Source organism: Nelusetta ayraudi, unplaced genomic scaffold (genome assembly GCF_046127955.1).
Source record: "Nelusetta ayraudi isolate G7.1 ecotype Tasmania unplaced genomic scaffold, CSIRO-AGI_Nayr_v1 ptg000002l, whole genome shotgun sequence".
In the NCBI taxonomy this organism is placed as follows: Eukaryota; Metazoa; Chordata; class Actinopteri; order Tetraodontiformes; family Monacanthidae; genus Nelusetta; species Nelusetta ayraudi.
In genome coordinates this window covers 8,959,756-8,979,601 of record NW_027466052.1, presented here as the reverse complement: position 1 = coordinate 8,979,601, position 19,846 = coordinate 8,959,756, and the positions used below count along the sequence as shown (strand labels likewise).

The following is a 19,846-nucleotide window of genomic DNA, read 5'->3' as shown; positions in this document are numbered from 1 at the left end:
CATCAGCACAGGGGGGCGAAGGCGGACGCTGGGGGAGGCAGAGCAAATGTTTTCAATAAATACGGAAACATGAAGTGTAACGGAAGGTGAGAGATAGACAGGCAAAGCCAATAATCAGCCTGGGTGAATGTCCTGCAGAGGGAGAGGTAATAATCCACATTAAAATGGCAGATTGAATAACCGTAAGCATTAAGTATTGAGGTGAGAGAAAGTTCCTGTTCATGCAAAAGTCATGCATTAAGTCACTGATGTGGATGAAAAGGGTGATATGTGGAGCAGGAAGAGAAGTTCCAAATAGAACCAACAGCGAAAAGACAACCGCTTAAATAAAAGTAAATTCAAATGAAATCTGTATAATGGGACCCAAAAAGCATCAGGGTCAGGCTGAGGGACTTCCCTGACTTTTTTGTTTTGTTTTGTTTTGTTTTGCCCATGTTTACCCAGGAAATACCTCTGGCCAGTAGTACCACAAACATGTGGGATAACAAACGTTCGACCGTGCTGCTGCCTGTGAACATGCCTTGAGTTGCTATAAAAATTCAAGAAAGTGGTTCAATAAAACAAAAAAAAAAATCATCGTAAAAGATCTTGGCTGCACTACTACGACCCTCCAACAAATGCATAATTGCATTTTTCTGAAACCATAAAGTAATTTATATTGATACAACAGTATTTAGAATGGGCTTTAAAAACCTGTTTGGACAAAGAAAAACAATTTCCCTTTCAGCTGGAGAAAAAAAAAAAGTTTTTCGGGTGCTTTTTCACTTAGCTGGAAAAAAACAGCATCCAGTGCTTCTGTCTTATTATTTTTTGGTGTCACAAGTTTTACATATGGTATTATGGCACCCGTGTCCATGCACCATGCTTGTAAATGTACAGAAGCGCATCATAGAGAGATGCATGAATTCTTATCCTTGTTTTGTTTTTTCCCCTTGCGCTGCTTTTTGATAAAAGCAGACTTTAATGAGGTCGAAAGGAGGAGGTGAGCCGCTTCTCCACCAGCGACTCTGTTTCCTCCTGGCTCGCTGGCCAGCCGTTGGCAGCAAACAGGCATTCCTGAGAACTTGAATGGAGCGCTGCATAGTTGATTTAATCATCCATTTGGAGAAGCGGAGGAGAAACAAGAGAGGGAAAATTGTATGCCTAATATGGACAAGTGGATTGGCGTTTTGAGTGCATGCGCTCATTTGTTTCTCTGTGTTTGACTGCATGTGTCCTGAAGCACATAATGGCCTGTAAGTGTACAGGCGGAGGCAGATATGATCCGCCACCGCAGCAGCAGGAGATAAAGCACCTGAGCTGGCAGGCTGGTATCCACATGAAAGACTTTGCTCTCAGATTTGAGGAGCAGATACCAAGTGTTGACCGACACTATCTTATAAACTTCCAGTGACAACAGTTTGGATTATCCAAACGTCCTTATATGCAGGCAATAAACGGGAATTATCCGTCCAAAAAATTCTCCCGCTGTGCTGATGGCGACGCTGATCGACTTTTCTGATTCGCGTGCTTGCACCGAGGAACTGCAAAAACGCAACAGCAAGTCACGGCACACAGCAACATTCTGAAGTGGAAGCACTTTTGCAGGGCGATAAAACGGGTTTCTCTGGGAGATCGAAGGGCTTGATGATGAAGTCATGGACGGGTTGCTGCAGCGGTTGAATTGTGATTAGTCAACAGCGTATCCGTCATCGCCTCACAGCCGTGTCCCGAATCTCTGGTTTTGAAATCGAGCGCAAGCAGCGAAAGACATGCGGTCTCTTCGTCCAATCAGCAATGACCCTTGTCAACCACGGCTAACAGCTATCCTGCGCGGTTGAAGTAAATTCCCTCGTCTTTAGTTTTCAAATGCTGTTTTGTGTGTGTGTGTGTGTGTGTGTGTGTGTGTGTGTGTGTGTGTGTGTGTGTGTGTGTGTGTGTGTGTTGAATTTGCTGTTGTGCTTCGCCGTCGTGGTGGCGGCCTGGTAAGATTTTAATTGGGCCTGCCAAAATTATTTGAAGAATTAACCTATTATAATTATATTAATAGTGAGTAATGAAATAGCTTCAATAGAGAGTCAAATACTGTGGGGCTTCAAAGACGCATATTTTGTTGTAACGCTTTTGTTCATTTTCAATAGACATTAAACGACAGGTTTTCTACAAATCCCATGATATATTTATTTTTCCAATGAGGTGGCTCGCCAAAACACTCCATCCATCTGCTCCTGCTCCGGCCCCTCTGTCAAATTTTGGAACCCACCAGTCAAACAGTTTGCCCACCCCTGCTCTGAGCAAAGCACACATCCTTCGTTGGGCCTCCGTTGTTCTGGCCTTGAGTGGAATTCTATCTGCCTATTCAGCTCCAGGACAATTTCATGGATTAGAAATCACACCACCATCACCGCCAGTGCCTCCACTGACAAGAGTGGTGACAATTTCTACGTGGTACATTTCCATTCAAAACATTTTCAGCAATAAATCGGGTGATTATTTTTTTAACGGCTGCATCGTGGTTCTATACCTGGGAGAGGCAGAGCTTTGACAAAGGCTTCATTGTTAGAACAGCAACACACAAAGGCGTTTGACCAGGAAACTTGGCTCCGCCGCCAGTCTCATCCAGTGATCCACCGCGTCGACAAAGGCGTAAATTCACACTGGCAGCAGCGGCCTCTGAGCGCACCTCTAGCCAGATTTCTAACCTCGTAGCAGAGTTTCGTCCAACCAGTTTGTTCCTTTCTTTTGCAGCCAACAGGGAAAGGACCTCGCCTCCCTGAGGTGTACTGTGTCATCAGCAGACTGGGCTGTTTTGACTTGTTCTCCACGGTGAGTTCAGCCTGTCCCACAAAGTCACATCCTGTAGACACACACACAGACAGACGAGACCAGCGAAGCTGTGTATTGTTACTGAGGTTAATCTGTTTCACAACTCTCAGCGCGGCGTCTGCTGAATGTCTGTCTATTGCTATCCAACTTTTTTTTTTTTTTTTTTTTCCAACTCCATGATTTCCCAGGGTAATTGTTCCCTTCAGGTTTTGACTCAGTGGAGCTGGACGCCGAGCCGTGCAGCCACCCTTTATCTGCCTTGTCTGATTCCTTTTTTAATTCAACCTGAGCAAGTCCAGACTGCTTAAACAGTATCTGCTGCATTGCAGGAAAATGTGATAGAACAGCGTGTTTCAAAGGCAGTGTGAGGATGTAAGACTGTTACTTTATTTTCTTAAAGAACGGATTCCGTTTGTTTTATGAATCCAGGTCCAGCTCCAATTAAAGTGGTGTTTTAAAGTAGTAAATGTTGCAGCTAACCCATTTCCTCCCACCAATCTTCCTTTCCAATGTTCCAGTATTTGAATATTGTGAGAGGGAGAGAGGGACACAAAAAAGCAAATGGAAAGAATTAAAGAGGCAGTATAATGATGGAAACGAGCAGAAAAGAGGAAGTTCAAGCTAAAAGCTAAGCTCATGAGCTCAGTGCGATCACTCTGCTGCACTCTGACTGACGCTCCGTTTGCTGCCGTGTTGAGATCCTGGATGAGGTGGAACGGCGCCGCGGCGTCTCAGCAGCTCTGGTCTACCCCTTCATGAGGAGTCTGATGGAGTCGCCCTTCCCTGCGCCGGGGAAGATCATCAAAGTCAAGACCTTCCTGCCTGGTGCAGGAAATGAGGTCAGAAATGATGCAAGAACAGCAACCAACTGAAATAATCTCTGTGTTCGCTTGAATCGCATCTTATCTTAATTACGCTGGGACTTTAATTTTCACTTGGGCTTTTTTGACGTCATGTTTTTTTGCCCGCCAGGTCATCGAGCTGCGGCGGCCCAGCGACTCCAGACTGGAGCACGTGGACTTTGACAGTCTGTTCAAGTGTCTCAGCGTGCGGCAGGTGATCAGAGTGTTTGCCTCGCTGCTGCTGGAGCGGAGGGTCATCTTTGTGGCGGATAAACTCAGGTGAGGCTCCACCGCTGGGTCCATGATGGTTTGGTTTGGTTGGGAAAAAACAAACAAACAGTATTTTTAGTTCTAAATTAAGCTACAGTCTGTTTGCATTTTGCACAAGTCCATGTAACATAGGTAACGGCAACGTTAGTGTTCTTGTTGCCCGGTCTGTACTGGAATCTAACTAATGTGACACTTGAGGCTGAAGGTTTTTGTTCTGTTTTGTCTCGAGGAAGCAGATTGCTGCTTCTGCTGGCCTCACACTCAGTGAATTCATAACAATTTTACAGAGTCACAGACAAATAGTCTGAAGAAGGAATAAAAGTAGCAGGAGGAGTAGAAATAAAATCTTTAGACTCTTTGTGAAGCTGTTGCGCTCTTGTTCTTGGTTATTTGGTGTTCAGGGATCATGGAAGTCCATCAGTGTGGAGCGTCCTCTCCTCTTCTTCATCTTTACTAGTATTGTCTTTAATCATGAAAAATATCTAGTTTAGTCTAGTCTTCAGTCTGGGTACTGCAGATATCGTATCACCGCAGCTCCAAAAAAATTTTTTTTTTAAGTGTGGAGGGCAGTGGAACATCATTGTTTCCAAATTCTTCTCAATGCAGTTTGAGGCTTTTGTTCACGTCCCTTGGCAAAGATGAAACTAGAAGAAACTGTTTCTCTGATTTAACCTGCGTCGCAAGTCCAGAGGTCCTGGGTTATTTGTCTTTTGGAGAAGAATGACTTCAGTTTGGTAATGCCGGGTCTCCCCTGCAGGCTGCTACAGGAACGTGGTCTCTGATTTAATGCGACGCTTTGCTGCGAAACCGGTCTGTGCTTCTGTTTTGGTACCGGTTAGTAAAGTGGGTCACAGCCGTTGCGATCGCTGCCAAGAAGAGATAGGGGGTGGGTGTGGCCGGTAAGATGTGCAATAGTCCCCCGAGGACTCGGTGTCCCAGTCTGTCCTCTGGCCACTGGCTGCAGGCAGACAGCGGTGGGAGGAGGCTGCAGCGGAGAGCTAATCTGTGCGTGTATCGCAGGCCGCTTTAGACAAACATCAGTGGGGGCAGTGACTGCGAGGAGAAGGAATGCACTTCCTGTGTTTCCCCTGTGATCTGCGGCCCGACTGTCACCGCTTGACTTACGATGCCACGTTCGCTCCGCCTGCTCTGCCTCGGCACCACTTCTCTCTGGTGCCATCACCGGGTCAACATGTTCATCTCAGTTTCTCTCACTCGGCTGGACATCAGCCTCGGCTGGGTTGGGTTTTTTTTTTGTTTTAGTTGTTTTTTGCTGACATGCTAAGACAAAGAACAATGTCAATGTTGTCACTGAAAGCCGGTGGTTAAATTGGAAAACACAGAGATTAAGGTGGGTAGAGCAGAAAAAAAATGGCTGGAAACACAGAGGACGGATCCAAACTACAAATTAAGTCGCAGAAAACTGAAAAGATCACAATCCCAGCTTGTATAATTTTGTGTCCTAAAATATGCAGCTGTGCTTACGGGATGAGGTCAGAACATTTCTGTGTGGGTTCGTCCGTCAGTGCGCGCGCATGTGTGTTTGTGCGTGTGGGTTGGGTCGGGTGCGTGTGCGTATTCAAATATGCAGCAGTGGAGGCAAAAACACGCAGGGCTCCCGTGTTTTGGTTTCCTCTTTTAAAAACAGTGACACGGCCTCACTGCCGCATTAATGACTGTGATAAAAGGGCGACTCCCCCTGGGACTCTGGTACAAAACCCATTCCCAAAATACCTCCTCGCCAGAGCGTGATGTATGTCTCTTCGCCTTCAAATCTGCCGTCCGTCCAACACAAGCAGAAAGTGAGAGGAAAAAGCCGCCTCGGCCGCCGTGTTTTCTTCCTGTTGTGTTGTTTTATGGTTACTTTTGCCATCAGGAGCTGCCGTCGTCTTTTCCCCTGGAGATGTGACGTCTTCCTGAGACATTTCCATCATCCGAAGCCCTCGTTACTCATCAGCAGCAACCTGTGATAACAAGTCAGGCCGGCCTGATTCGTTGTTATCTGTGTCACGCCGTAATTGCTCAACCAGGCTGAAATGCGCTCTGAGACAAACTGCCAGTTCTCACGCCGGTGCTGCGGTTGCACCACGCAACGATTTGATGAATTGCCAGTGATGGTAAAATGACTTCGGTCAAAACTGTTTGCTGGCATTAAGATGGTGGAGATGGTTGAACCCAGCCCATCCCGTCCCAGCGTACAATATGGCGGCCCATTCATTTCAATGGTGTTTCTCACCTTTGGCTTCAGGGTTGCTTCCATGTTATGCAGTCCTACGGAGAATCTGCGGTAGTGTCACTTCCCATCATACCTCTGTAACTCACGTTACGCACCAGGACGCATCAGCCAATCAGAACAAGCAGAGACACAGCACGCTGACGCTGGGAATAAACTCTTTACTTGGGATTTTCTGGCCTTTATGATTCTTTCAGAAAGATTGAAAGTCCATGACTTAAAAATCTGCAATAGAAAGATTTATTGTGAACCGCTTTTCAGGTCGCAGTCGTCCTGTCAGCCGTTTTACAGCTGTTTCTTTTTGTATTGCGGCCAATGGGCAAAAGCTTTTTTGGGGCCGCATGGCGTCTTTGATCGCAGTACCTTAAGTGGCCACTGGAAAAATATCGCAGCACTGCCAAATTGCCAGTCCAGTATCCAGTTCTTATAATAATACATCCATGGTCGAACCCCGCTCCTGGCGTATAAACTATGACTGAATATATGAACCAATGACGTCTCTTTGTACGGCGACGTCGTGGATCTCGCGTTGACGGAAGTGAGAATTAATCAGGATGCAGAGCGAACTGAGCTGCCCGCGCTGGAGAGACAGGGTGGTGAAAAAAAGCAAAGCGAAAAAAAAAAGCAAAGCGGACGACTTGGAAGGAGAGACCTCTGAGATTTTTTCCCATGGTTCTGGCGAATTAATCAAAGCAACGCAGGATGTGCTCGGATTTCGGCATGCACGCTTGTCTGGCTTTCATTAGCGCCGCAGAGTCAGCTCCCTGTTTGTTCCAGCGCTAAACCGACAAGCTGAAATCAAACCGCGCGATGGGAAACGTTTGGCTTACCCAGCCACCAAAGGAAGGCACAGAGCTGCTGAACCCCTGTGATAAATGCCACTGTCGCCAGCGATTGAACGAATGAATGAATAAATGAATAGTTTATTGTTGTTTGACTCGGTGAAATAATGAAAATTTGTGCAATCAACTGACAAAAAAAACCTTACAAACAAATTTGCACAACTCTTACAACAAAGACAAAACAGCTCTGTCAACGAAAAAAGGAGTAGGCTGAGGCCTGTAAAGTCCATAAGACTACCGAGAATATTAGTTATACAAAGACCACAAAAAACAAAAAAACACAACAGAACAAAGTATGCTTTGAATTCTTCTTAATCATATTCCAATTCAATCATTTTTCCTTATAATCATGAAATATTTTGCCCCTCCAAATTTAGATCTACACATTTTCAAATCATCCCAAATAATCTCGGAGCCCATTTTAAAATTGAACTCCCAAAAAAGAAACACATCGTTTTCTCATCGTGTTCGGCGTGCTCGCTGATCTCCGGCGCTCTGTTTGACTCGCCTTCTTTTTTTCCTTCTTTTTTCCTTCTTTTTTAAACAACCTCACAGATTTCCCACGTGGCGTTTCACTCAGAGGCCGAGTTACGCTCTACGCGCGCCGCAAACATGCGAAAACCCTCGGCCCGCTTCCTCTTCCTCTTCCTGACCCACCAGCTGATTTTCGCATCAGGCTCACAGAGGACCTGCCCTCGCGCGCACGGGGCACACGCACGTGCACACACCTGAGGGGGCTCGCAGCACCTGCACGCCTCCGTCTACTCTCCAGACGGGGCCCGTCAGGCTCAGACGTTACTGTGGCCGCAATAAGAACGCGGATCGGGTTTCCCACCAGGAAGCTGTTTCTCATTGTAAGAAAAGAAAAAAAAAAAAGTCCCTTTGCACTCGTGTTGGGCCGAACCTGAGAGCCGGTGGCTCCTTTCAGACAAGAAGTGAGGGGGAAATGTTGGACAAAATTCTGCAAAGGGTCAAAATTATACTAAATTCTGTCCGCAGCGGGACAGAGTTTCAGTGTTTAGCGCTCATGCTTGTGTACTTAATGCTGTCTCGGCGTTTATTAGGGTTTTAGAAGAACCCTAAAATATAATGGTTTTGCGGAGCCGTGCAGCACAGCTGGCGTCTGACAGCTGCTTCAGTCTTTGTCCTCTGTTTGCAGACTTACTCTCGGCCGGGCCGGGGCTGCTGGACTCAGCTTCAGCATATCACGATGCAGCCGTTTGTTCTCCGCTCTCCTGGACACTGGACTTTCCCCTCTTCCTCGTCCCCATCCTCTTCCTCCCACTGTTCAACTCCCCATGCTCCTCCCTCTCCTCTGGTCGGGACACTCTAAGCCTCTCCATTCCGTGTTTTTCAGCTGAGCTTCACACACATTAAGCAGGGCCTGGCAAGCCCTGCAAGAGCTAATATGTCAGGATTAGCTCCCAAAACATAGCAGCCCCGCAGAAGACCTCAGTCCAGCGTGACTGCTCTCCCTCATTACCATGAGCACAGTCATTTATATACACTGTAAAGTGTGTAGCCACATTGGTACGAAGCCATTTACTGTATAAATCTTTTCTCTCGTTTGTTTTCCTGCGGTATCCTGTCTCTCAAACTTCACATGGCTTCGGTCTCAGAAAGTCATACTTTTCCAACTGATCCCGATGGAATTGGTTGGAACTGATCCTGTAAGCTGGATTCTTCTGTTGCCTTTTGGGGCAAGTGGCTGGTGCCCCGCGGCTACACGCTCAACAACGTCCGAAATCCCCACGGACAGCGGGATCACACGGCAACCGCTGCCGTCAAAGAGCTGCAGCAGATAGACGAAACCGTCTTGCACTAATGCGGCCATAAACTGAATCACTGAACAACATTTTCTGGTCAACCAGTCTGATAGACAATTGCAGCCCAGGCCAAAAACTGATGGACTGACGGAATGACTTCCAGACTGTCACCACACCTCAGGAAAACACCACACTCCAATCAGATCGCACCGCACTGCGGCCGCCTGCTCAGCGCTCGGCTTCCTCTCGCCGAAGCACCTTCAGCTCAAGTCTCCTGCTCAGTGTCTTCATGACGGGGAAAATCCTAGCAGCGAGCCATTTCTCCGACGCGCACGTGGTTGGAGGAAGATTTTGTTTTTTTTTCCCCTTTTGCTCGGAATCAGATGGGAGCGTCCCTCTCGCCTTCCAGTGGAGTTGAGTGGCAACCTCTGGTCGCGCTCAGTGTTTTTCCTGCAAGTTCATCTTCTCCCCGCGGAGTGCGTGTGGTTGGGGAGTGAGCGTAATCGATCCTTGAGGTATCGCTAGTGTACAGGGCCACGTGTAGCCCGTGGCGGAGGTTTTTCTTTTTTGAAAAGAAGAAGAAGAAGAAGAAAGAAATCAGTGCCCCTTCGCTCCCTGTTGGAACTTGTCAGACCTGGGAAACAGGATCTGTTAGGAATTATCAGACCTTCCTCAGGCAAATGCTGAGGAAGAGCTGCCAGTGGTGCCTGTTACCATGGATCTAGACAGAACCTCACGGTGCATTATATGCCCTTAATGAAACATTTTACTTTCTACTTGTCAAGAAGCGGCTAATCGACTCGGACCGAAGAGGGCTCAAGAAAAGAGCCCCTTCACTGGAGACCGCTTGATTTTTTTTAAAGGAATCACATCCCGACAGTAGCGCCTGCGACTCGAGTTCACGGACAGCTTGATGTGAACGTGTCTGGAAAAACAGAGGGGAGGGAGTAACTTGTGTTTACGCTGATCTGCGTCCTCTCTGCTGCCAGTGGCAGCGAAGGACACGTCTCTTTAAACTTGCGCAGATCTCAAGTTGGTGGGTTGGGGGGGGGGGTGTTTGCATACCATGTGTGATCCCCGGGCCGGCTCTTGATCCATACTGACTTATCTCTCCACTATGTGTGTGTGTGTGCGTGTGATTGGAGCCACAGTTTATTTTCCCTCTCTTTGTGTACATGGATCGGACTGTACGTGGAGGACGGAGGGGAGGAGGGTCAGCCACTGTCAACAAGCGACAGATCGTGAGAAAGACGGCCTCGTGTTCCCGTTCTCTATGCTTCATACCGCAGCTGTTGGAGATAAAACCTAATTTGGCGCATCTTTTCTCTCTCTCTCTCTCTCTCTCTCTCTCTCTCTCTCTCTCTCTCTCGCCCTTTTCCGGGAGATATTGCGTCAAAAACAAAAAGGAAAAGCCCGCGGCTTAACTTGAGCAATGCGTCGCAGTCAGGCCGCCGCCGCAGACAAAAAGGGGTTTGTGGGAGGAGGGAGGATAATGAAGGCGTCATCACTGGGGACTGAGCTCGGCCGACCTCAGGAAGGCGAGAATTAGTCGATGAGCAGCCTGTAGAACAAAGAGCCGGAGCCAAAGTGCAGCCTTGTGCCGTTTGTGTAGCGCCGTGCGAAGGGATTTGAAGGATCAAGTTGGCTAAAGAGGAGGGAAGAGACGAGACGAGCTTTTCCACTGGAAATGTGTGTGCTCACGTTGTGGAGTTGGTGTGCGCGGCCCAGTGGAAGCCCATTTATTTTCAGCGATAAATCACGTTAGATGTAGTCGGCGGGCACGGCGACAGCGGTGGGCAGTGTTTGCTAGGAAAATCTTGCCGCCACTCCCCGAACCGCGTGGAAACAAAAACATGTGCCCTGTTTTATCTGCTGTGGCCTCTGCGGGGGTTGTGTTGCAGTGTGTGTGTGTGTGTGTGTGCTTGAAGGTGACCGATGGCTTTTGTTTTTGCTCTCTCCCTCTGCATCACCAGCACTCTGTCCAGCTGCATGCACGCCGTGGTGGCGCTGCTCTACCCCTTCTCCTGGCAGCACACCTTCATCCCCGTGCTGCCCGGCTCCATGCTGGACATCGTCTGCTGTCCCACCCCCTTCCTGGTGGGGCTGCTGTCCAGCTCTCTGCCCAAGCTGAAGGAGCTGCCCGTCGAGGAGGTGAGAGCATCCGGCCGAAGCCAAAAAAGAAGGAAATGAACGCCGAAGCTCGTAAAAGAAGAGAAGAGTTCAGTTCAGTTTGAATTCATTTTGAACTGAATCCATCCGTTCAGTTTTTATTCATCTCATACGATGAGGTCATCATTCTCGACAGCCCCGTCTTATGGTTATAATCTGCTGAAACTGCAGTGCAAATCTAGGAGAACATTTGCCTGAATGAGTCCCACAGGTATTAGGTTTCATTTCCATCTAAGTTGTATTTTTTCAGTAAATGTTTCATTCTACAGACACTGAGTCACGGTTCGCACTCGACTGCCCTTGACACCAAGCGCCCGCATCGCATTTGAACATATTTGCGAACAGTCTGATGCTTTGCTCCTTGACGCGTCCTTATCCTCTTATGCTGAATGACTTGTTTTCCTTCCCTCAGGCTTTGATGGTGGACCTGGGAACGGACCGATTCATCCGGCAGGTTCGTCTGTGATGTCATTAAACAGCAGTGTTGCTGGGATTAACTCCATAAAAAGTAGTCCAACTACTGATTACCGATTACTCCTTTAAAAAGTAATCCAATTACTTCTTTAACTACTTTGTTTCATAAGTAATCAATTACTAATTACTAATTACTTTAGTTTAAAAAAAGATAAAGTAACAGTTGAGGACGTCTTGTTTCCTGCACGTACGCGTACAAACGCAATCGCTCTTTTCTCTTTTGCCGCCGCCGTGCTTGTTTCGGTGCGTCGTCGCATATCAATGATGTTACACGCACGGCTGCATCATCAATCTTTTGGTTGTTTTTCTAAATTTCAGACATTTTATGGATAATAAGATACTTTTAGCTTGCAGAATATTTCAGAAAAGTAATGGAATTGTTACTTGATAAAGTAATTATGACATAATTACCAGTTTTGCCACGGTAATCCCGTTACATGACTGCGTTACTAAAAAAAAAGCAGTTTAATTACAGTAGTAGATTGCTTAGTAATAGATTACTCGCCAACACTGTTAAACGAAGACGCAACCGCTTCTTTCGACAGCGTGATACCACTTTAGCAAGTCTCACGGTGGACTTTTCAGCACTTTAGCGTTTTCGCCAAGACCACCCATATAAGGGCAAGCCACAGGAAATTTAATAATGAAACAAAGAAGGGTAACAGTAACGAGGCCACTCACTGGTAGGGGAGAAAATAGAAATATCCCATGATGATGCATGACGTCCTCCGAGTTGATTTTATTTTCTCGCCGAGGCCTGCGCTAATGTTTACGAGTGACTTGCTATGTTAAGCTACAGATGTCAGCCAACTGTCGCAGTGATGAGTCCTGGCTGCGGTCCTGACTAAAGTTAGCAAACACTGTCCGCGCCAAGTTACCGTTCGGATCCGAGGCTCCCCGGTGCCGTGCGAGCCGGGGACTCACTGGACTGCGCCGGTTCACTTTCTATGCTCCCGCAGTCGCGCATTTGCTTCTTCGAACGCCGCTGTTCCTCCGCTGACCGCAGCGCCTTTGCCTGTTTTTTTTTAAATTTTATTTTATTTATTTATTTATTTTTTTAAATGTTTTTAATTTATTTTGCAGATGGACGATGAGGCCTCGCTGCTGCCGCGGAAACTCCAGGCGGCCCTGGAGCAGGCGCTGGAGCAGAGGACCGACATCATTAATCAGGACTCCGACAGCGAGTCGGATGAAGGTGAACGAGCGACAGCCCGTCGCAGATGTTTCCCGCCAGTTAATTAGCGCTGCGGTTGCGGCGGCGAGACGCGTTCACTCAGCTTCTCGGCACACTCGGCTGTAGGTGACGCCCAGCCACGGGGTTCTGCTCGTTTTTTCATTCATTGGCTCTTTCACCTGACCCGACTGACTTTGTTTATTCCGTGTACGGGTTGTTAAACATGTCCTTTTGAAACTCTTACAGAAAAAAGTGAGCATTTGTTTCAAATAGAGAAAGTACCGTGGGACCTTGTTCATATTCCCGGGAATTCACCAGGCTGGATTTCTCCCACTGCGGGACGCTGTTTATAAAGGATTATCCACAGAAGATGAATAATATCTCCTAACAATACGGTTAAGACTGAAGCCAAACATGAGCCACTTTGGTTTTTAGATGTAACGCAGCTTAACATCTGCACACATAATCCTGTGCGACAAAAGTGGTTTCGTTTTTACCCTTTGATCTGCATAGTCCAAGCAAGTAACTCGTTTTCATGATGGCCTCCCTTTTTTTCCTTTCGAAATAATGAGAACACAATGTCAAAGGCAGTGGTTTATTACATTAGTGGCGCCTACTCACTGGGAGGCAACAGTAAGTTCAGAGAGACCCCTTGTGGCCTGCATGAAACGCGACTTCAGAGAGTCCTCAACTGAAGAGGGTTTGTCAAGACTGAACTGCTGAAGTCACCAAGTTTCTCAGAGCCCTGAAGTCCAGATAATCAGATTCACTGCAGCAAAGCTCAAACAAATTTGACAAACAAAACTTTTTTTTAGAGTTGACAGACTTGGAAACTGTGGTGTTTTGCCAGTAAGGACGCCTCACTGCCTCCACACATAAAATCCTTTGTCCACTAGGCCCAGATTTGTTTGAAAAGTCGGCCAAATTTCTGTCAAAATCTGTCTTCACTAAGGTGAAACCATTAAGAAACGATCTCACTAAGAAAGATCTCACTTGTTCTGTTGTCCACGCTTGTGTCTTTTTCCTCATTCATCGATTCCTTCTGTGTCCGCAGAGTACAACTCCTTGAACAGCCTGGTGTCCGAGGCCTTCATCCGCTTCTTCCTGGAGTCCATGGGCCACTATTCCCTGTTCATCACTCAGAACGAGCGCGGGGAACGCGTTTTTCAGAGGGAGGCTTTCCGCAAGTCTGTGGCGTCGAAAAGCATCCGCCGCTTCCTCGGCGTCTTCATGGAGTCGCAGATGTTCGCCGGGTTCATTCAGGACCGGGAGCTGAGGAAGACCCGTGCCAAAGGTAGATCCTTCCCGAATTCATTCCCTGCCTGTTTTTCTTCCCTCCAATTCCCTTCAGCGCCAGCTGTGGGTGGAGGCGCTGCAGTAACACTGATCCCTAGTGGACAGAGGTGAACACTGGCAGCACGTCTTGCCGAACCTGTGGGCTCCTCAGCATGACAAGAAAAAAAAACAACTTTCAGGAATATCGAGATGACAGACTTTTGGTCTGTTTTGCGTTGTTGTGTTGGCCAGGATTGTTTGAGCGGAGGGTGGATCACTACCTGGAGGAGCTGCCAGACACAGAGCAGAGTGGAGTCAACAAGTTCCTGAAAGGCCTTGGTGAGTCATCGTGCATCACGCCAGGCTAGAGGGAGTCCTTGTCCACGTGTAACTGGATATTTGTTATAGCTAACCTGGTTCAGAATAAAATAAAATAAAAATACAAAAAACATAATCTGACTTTGAAGCGATGTTAAGTGCGTATGAGAGGGTAAGGATGGGTCAGCCAATCAGAAGGAGAGCGATCAAGGCAACGGCACAGGCCGTCAATGACGTCGAGTGTGTGCATGTGAGCTTAGCAACAAATGTGTGGACAAGGTCTCCTAGACGAAAATAAATAAAATCTAAATAGTATTAAGCTTCCAGATGTCACGTCACTCTTTATTTCTGTGTTTGATGTTCATGGTGCTCTAGGCGCAGTGCTGGAAGCTGTATGAGTCAGCCAAATATATATGCTCGCTTCAGGGAAAAGTTTTTAAATAAATATCTTAAGAGTAATTGCTCAATGTAGATTCAATTTTTTAAATATTTATACAATTTTCTTTTTTATCCCTAAGCTGTGTTGGCTGAGTCTGGATATAACACAAAGCATTCATCAGGTCTTTGACCATTAACCAACCAATTCTGTTAATAGACAGTTGTTCTTTTTTTTTTTTTTTTTTAAGTTAAGTCTTATGTTAAAGATTGTCATAGCTTCAGTGGTACAGCATCAACATCTGAAAGGACTAAACCAACTTTTGAAAAACTTTCTACAGGAAACAAAATGAAGTTTCTCCACAAAAAGAACTGAGGGGAACTCATCCAGTCGTGGCACCAAAGCGAAGACGTGACGCACAGACTCTCTGCAAAATGATTATCCACACTTCTTCATCTGTTGTCAGCGTCTTTTTTTTTTTTTCTTTTTTAAATGTAAGCATGTACATATTAATTCACTGTAAGCCGGCTGTGATACTTCTTCTCCCTCCCCTCCCGTGGCGTGTGCTTATTGTACCATAAGAGATAGTGACGCAGCAGCAGCAGGACGGTACACAGCAGAAAGAGCCGTAGAGTAACCACTGATGTCCAGGTGTGCCTGTGAAGGGAGAATGTGTGAGCGCGTGTGTGTGGGTGTGTGACGCGACAGGAGCAGAGATGTACAGTTCACACGTCTCCGCTCTGCTCCAGTTCACAGCAGTGTCGTCCCCTGTTCAGTCATGTCTAACTGTTTTTGCATCGAGACAATGAAGTGGTTGTAACTCTTCATGTGGTCTTTTACAATCTTTTATTAAAGAAATGATGTCAAATGATTGGAGTGGCTGAGCTTGCTGCATATTAACTATATGTTCTGTGCAACAACAATGACAGGAACGATCCATCCATCCATTTTCCATACCCGCTTCGTCCCGAGTTCAAGGTCACTGGAGCCTCTCCCAGCTGTCATAGGGGGACACCGTGGACGAGTCGCCAATTCACCGCAAGGCCACATTGATCGACAAACAACCATTCACACTCACGTTCACACCTTCAGAGTTTCCAATTCACCTCACATGCATGTTTGTGGACTGTGGGAGGAAGCTGGAGAACCCGGAGAGAACCCACACAGACACAGGGACAACATGCAGACTCCACACAGAAAGGCCCCAGGCCAGCAATTGAACCCGCAACCTTCTTGCTTGCAGCGCTAACTGCTGTGCCACCGTGTCGCCCAGTAATAGTAATAATAATAATAATAATAATAATGATAATAGTTTGAGGAGGGTCTTTCAAGGCTGATCATATCCTCTTATTCCCTCAGCTCAAAAGCAAAATAGAGGAACTTCAGCTCTCCTCATGTCGACCATGAAAACATGAACGAGGCAACGACTGACTTCACAAGAACGTGCGTCTCATTTTGAAAGGCACAAACACATAATTCTGTCTGTCAGCTAATGGGACTAAACAATCACCTCCTTTTCCTGCGTGACGTCGCAGTGACAGCTCCCCCCCGCAGCCGTGCATTAGCGGGGGCTCCCAGAAGGCTGAGCGTGTCTGGTGGCAGGCCGCGCACGCTGCCGCACGCTGCCGCACGCTGCCACACGCCGCCGCTAACCTTATTACGTCTGTGCACATCACTCTGAGAGCTGTCGCCGGCGCGCCGTTATTAGCTCTGGTGACTGAGAGGCTCACTGTCGACTCAGGACGCCTCCACTCGCCTAGCGTCCTTTCACTGCAATCAAGTGTGACATTAGATTTCACAGACGGCCGTTTCAAGCGATCACATCAAACATCCCTGTTTGCTTTTTTGTTCCTCCAGTTTTTCTTTTAACTTCCCTAAATGCAGTACAATATTTTTGCCGTGATTTATCTCCTCTGTGGGGGGGAGGGGGGGAGTGATGTAAAATAAGCATCACTTTTCATAATATCTAATTATTGACCTTGGGCATGGAAACTTGACCTAAAACTTGCTTAATGATGCATAACTGTATGCCTTTAATTTCTTAACAAAATTTCTTACAGTCATTTTTTTCCCCACAAATTTTGAATAATTTAAAAAAAAAAAGGTGTCATCACCACAGCAGGTTAAGGTCAACCAACTGACATATCCTACAGTGAACATAAAAAAATCAAATCAAAAACAGATAATAATCATAACAATTAACAATTGAGAAATATTTTGTTTGCATTTCTTTCAATATCATCAATGATTTCCATTATGATCAAGCCCTTTTGTTTTAAAAACAAACAAACAGAAACACTAAAACATTAACCTCCACCGAACCTCGTGGTTCAGCCTGGCAGTTAAAGGGACACACCATCATATAATCAGTATTTGTGGCGACGCGGGTGTTTTCTTCCCCCCCCTTTTTAAAATGCTGTCAGAGCATCTCAATAGTTCCTCCATCACCGAGGTGACATTCCTTTAAAAAATCTCGCTTCGCGCTGCAGCTTTGAGAGACGTCAGAAATATTGGATGAGAGCGGATATAAAATCTCACGATTAACTGCGAGACTTGAGAATCCTCCCAAATTTTGGCCGGACTCGGCGAGCGTCATCCGATGAGGAGGGGACGACACGCTCGGGGAGGCGCGCGGCTCAAGGTAGGAATCAAAACAACAACATAAACAAACCAAAAAAACGATCGGAAACGCAATCGGACGAATGAAGAAACAATAAGCGGGCGCAGGCGGCGGAGCGCAGCTGGCGGGAGTGACAGGAGGCGGCAGAAGTTTTGTTGCACGCAGCCTCGTTTCCGGCGGGCGGTCTGGACGCTGACATCCAAACGCACGCACGCAGGCAGGCAGGCGGAGCTGCGCACTTACTAACGCGCAGGCTTCCCCCCCCCCCACCTCCCTCTCTACATTTCATTTATTCTCGCGTGCAGCGTCCTTGCGCTGACTTTGTGTCGGCGAGGTTTTGGCTGCCGGTGGTTGCAGATTTGCACCGTGGTGCCGCGACAGGGGCGTCATCTGCTGCTGCTGCTGCTGCTGCGCACTTTCTTGGGGGGGAAAACAGAGGAGCACGCGGGCCTCGCCGATGCGCCGCGCTGCGCCGCGCGTGAGGCAACTCGCGCAGACGATGCGGTGGATGCTGAGGATGCGGGGATGAGGATGCGGGGGCTGGGTCTCTCCGCAGCTGGAGCCCGTGGCTGCTTGTTGTTCAGGGGAGAGACGGAGCGGGGCGCCTGTGTGAGCAGATGGGACAGGTAACATCGCCTGCAGGAGACTCCACCTGACTGCAGAAGCTCTGGGACAGTCTGACAAGGGTTGATGGTGTTGTTGTTAATGTTGTTGTTGTTGTTGTTGTTGTTGTTTTCCTGCAGGGATTCATTGAGACTCGTGCTGCGCAAATGCAGCAAAAGCAGAGTGTTTCTCTGGAGACAAACAAAACACCATACAAAAAAACAAACAAAACCAAAACACATTTAGTGAGCGGAAATAAACAAACAAATAGCATCAGATAAATTGCACCTTGCTGTGTAGTTGCAATGATTTGTTGTTTGGTGTGCAGCAGAACCGAGCTGGGCAAGAAAGTCTTTTCCAGGCTGTTGGCTCGTGTTTTGAGAGTTCAGTGAGTGGCCAGGGTGAGAAATATATTCATTGTTGCGACACTTTAGGAGTGAGCACCTTGGCGGTTACTCAAGTTGCTGTCACCTGTTTGTATTCTATCAAGCACTCATCCCATGCTGAGGCCTGATCTCAACAACAGCTTTCCTCCGCACAACTGACACTGAGTAGACAAAGTAACGACCCTGAGTGCTGGAGATGTGTGTGTAGAGAATGAAAACTGCCGCTCGCTGGATATCTTTTACCTCCCAGACTCACTTTTCTTCCTCATTCTCAAGCTCCATGAATTTCAGCCAGTCGCCTCCACGTCTCAATGCACTGGGGTGCTGCCGTGTGATTGGCCGATTAGCTAATTTGCGTTAACAAGCAAGCGAGCAGCCAACCCTAATAAAGTGGCCGTTGAGCGTCTGTCGCTCCGAAGTCCCACGGGTCTCCCTGGAGTACAACCCCAAATTTAGATTTCGATTTCCGCCATTTCTGTGTCAGACTGTCAGGTTTGAAGTTACCGAGAGGTAAGAGGGGAAAAGGGATCGGAATCGGCCTCTAAATCCCACCATTAATTAGCCGAGCTCCTCCTGAGATCGCTCCCATCTCACTGCTCGGTGTCCACGCTGCGACGCTGCGGCGCTGCCGCCGCTTCAGGATCTTCTGCACAAACCCTCCCGCTCAAGTCGCAGCGACTCTAAAAGTTGTCGAGGGAACGAGACAGCAGCTCACACACTCAGTTCGAACTTGCTGCTTTTCTTCCCACGGCACGGGAAACGTGAACGCAAATCGACTCTTAAGCCTTGCGACTCTTTCTGGCAGCGCTGCTGGAGTTAAATGTCAGAGGCCGTGACCTTGAAGTGTTTCTGTTGCCACGTGTGAAAATCCACCTGATGAGATCTGTTGCCAGGCTGGTAAATGGGACGTAAATATGAGACGTGGGGTGAGGCGCTACTGGCAGCTCAGCAAAACTGTTTGGGTTTGTTTTTTTTCCCCTCACAAAGGCCCAAATACCTTCACATCATCCGCGTCCTGTGTGAAGCTGCAGCGAGCCAAGACACAGAAGGAGAACTCCCAGCGTTTCCTCTTTCCACCCTCCTGTTGTTTTTTTTTTTGTTTGTTTAATTTCAGAGAACTTTTACAGGTTGAAGCGAGCTGAAGACGTCTCCCTCCTGTTGATGCCGCGGTTTGGGGGGGCTGAGAGTGTGAGTGAGGCAAACCGATTCAGAATCCCGCAGTCTCTGTGATCTCATTAGATGTTACTAAAGGAGGGGAGGTCTTTCAAAGGGACAAACACTGGCCAGGCGTCTTATTGTAATCGCACCTCTGAAGGCAGCAGCAACTGGAGCAGCTGCTCGGAAACTTTCGCTTCGAACTCGCTTTCGAACGCTGAAATTTGGTCGCGCCCAGAGTCGGAGCGTCGCGTCTGGATTGGAAGTTGGATGGGAGGCAGCGTGTTGTGCGCGACCGGCTAATTGTGTCTTAAATTGGGTCTGTTGCCGCACAATGGGGAACGGGATTGCTGCGAGGCCTCCCACCGAGGCACCCAAGGATGAGGTGGTTGTCAGATTTGTAGGTCAGGCTCCAGGGGTTGTTGTCAGGCAGACTCCAGATGCCACGTGCTGTGTGTTGTGTTGTTGGAGGCGGCTCTTAAGTTTAGCTGCGTTTCAGCGCAACCCCTGTTGGAGCATCAGTCCGCGCCCCCCCCTT

The 19,846-nt window shown here is 47.7% G+C and overlaps 1 protein-coding gene across 3 annotated transcripts in view; it reads left to right on the top strand.

Annotated features, from left to right (window-relative positions):
• Positions 1-15,415, top strand: part of dennd2b (DENN domain containing 2B) — a 42,269-nt gene extending 26,854 nt beyond the window's left edge. For all 3 annotated transcript variants that reach the window (XM_076022019.1, XM_076022011.1, XM_076022029.1), the window contains 9 exons: positions 2,728-2,805; positions 3,504-3,644; positions 3,778-3,926; positions 10,732-10,909; positions 11,340-11,381; positions 12,485-12,596; positions 13,630-13,869; positions 14,103-14,189; positions 14,885-15,415. In XM_076022019.1, coding sequence (XP_075878134.1) covers positions 2,728-2,805; positions 3,504-3,644; positions 3,778-3,926; positions 10,732-10,909; positions 11,340-11,381; positions 12,485-12,596; positions 13,630-13,869; positions 14,103-14,189; positions 14,885-14,919 — 1,062 coding nt within the window. In that variant the 3' untranslated portion in view covers positions 14,920-15,415. The remainder of the gene's footprint in view (positions 1-2,727; positions 2,806-3,503; positions 3,645-3,777; positions 3,927-10,731; positions 10,910-11,339; positions 11,382-12,484; positions 12,597-13,629; positions 13,870-14,102; positions 14,190-14,884) is intronic.
• The last annotated feature ends 4,431 nt before the right edge of the window (positions 15,416-19,846 follow it).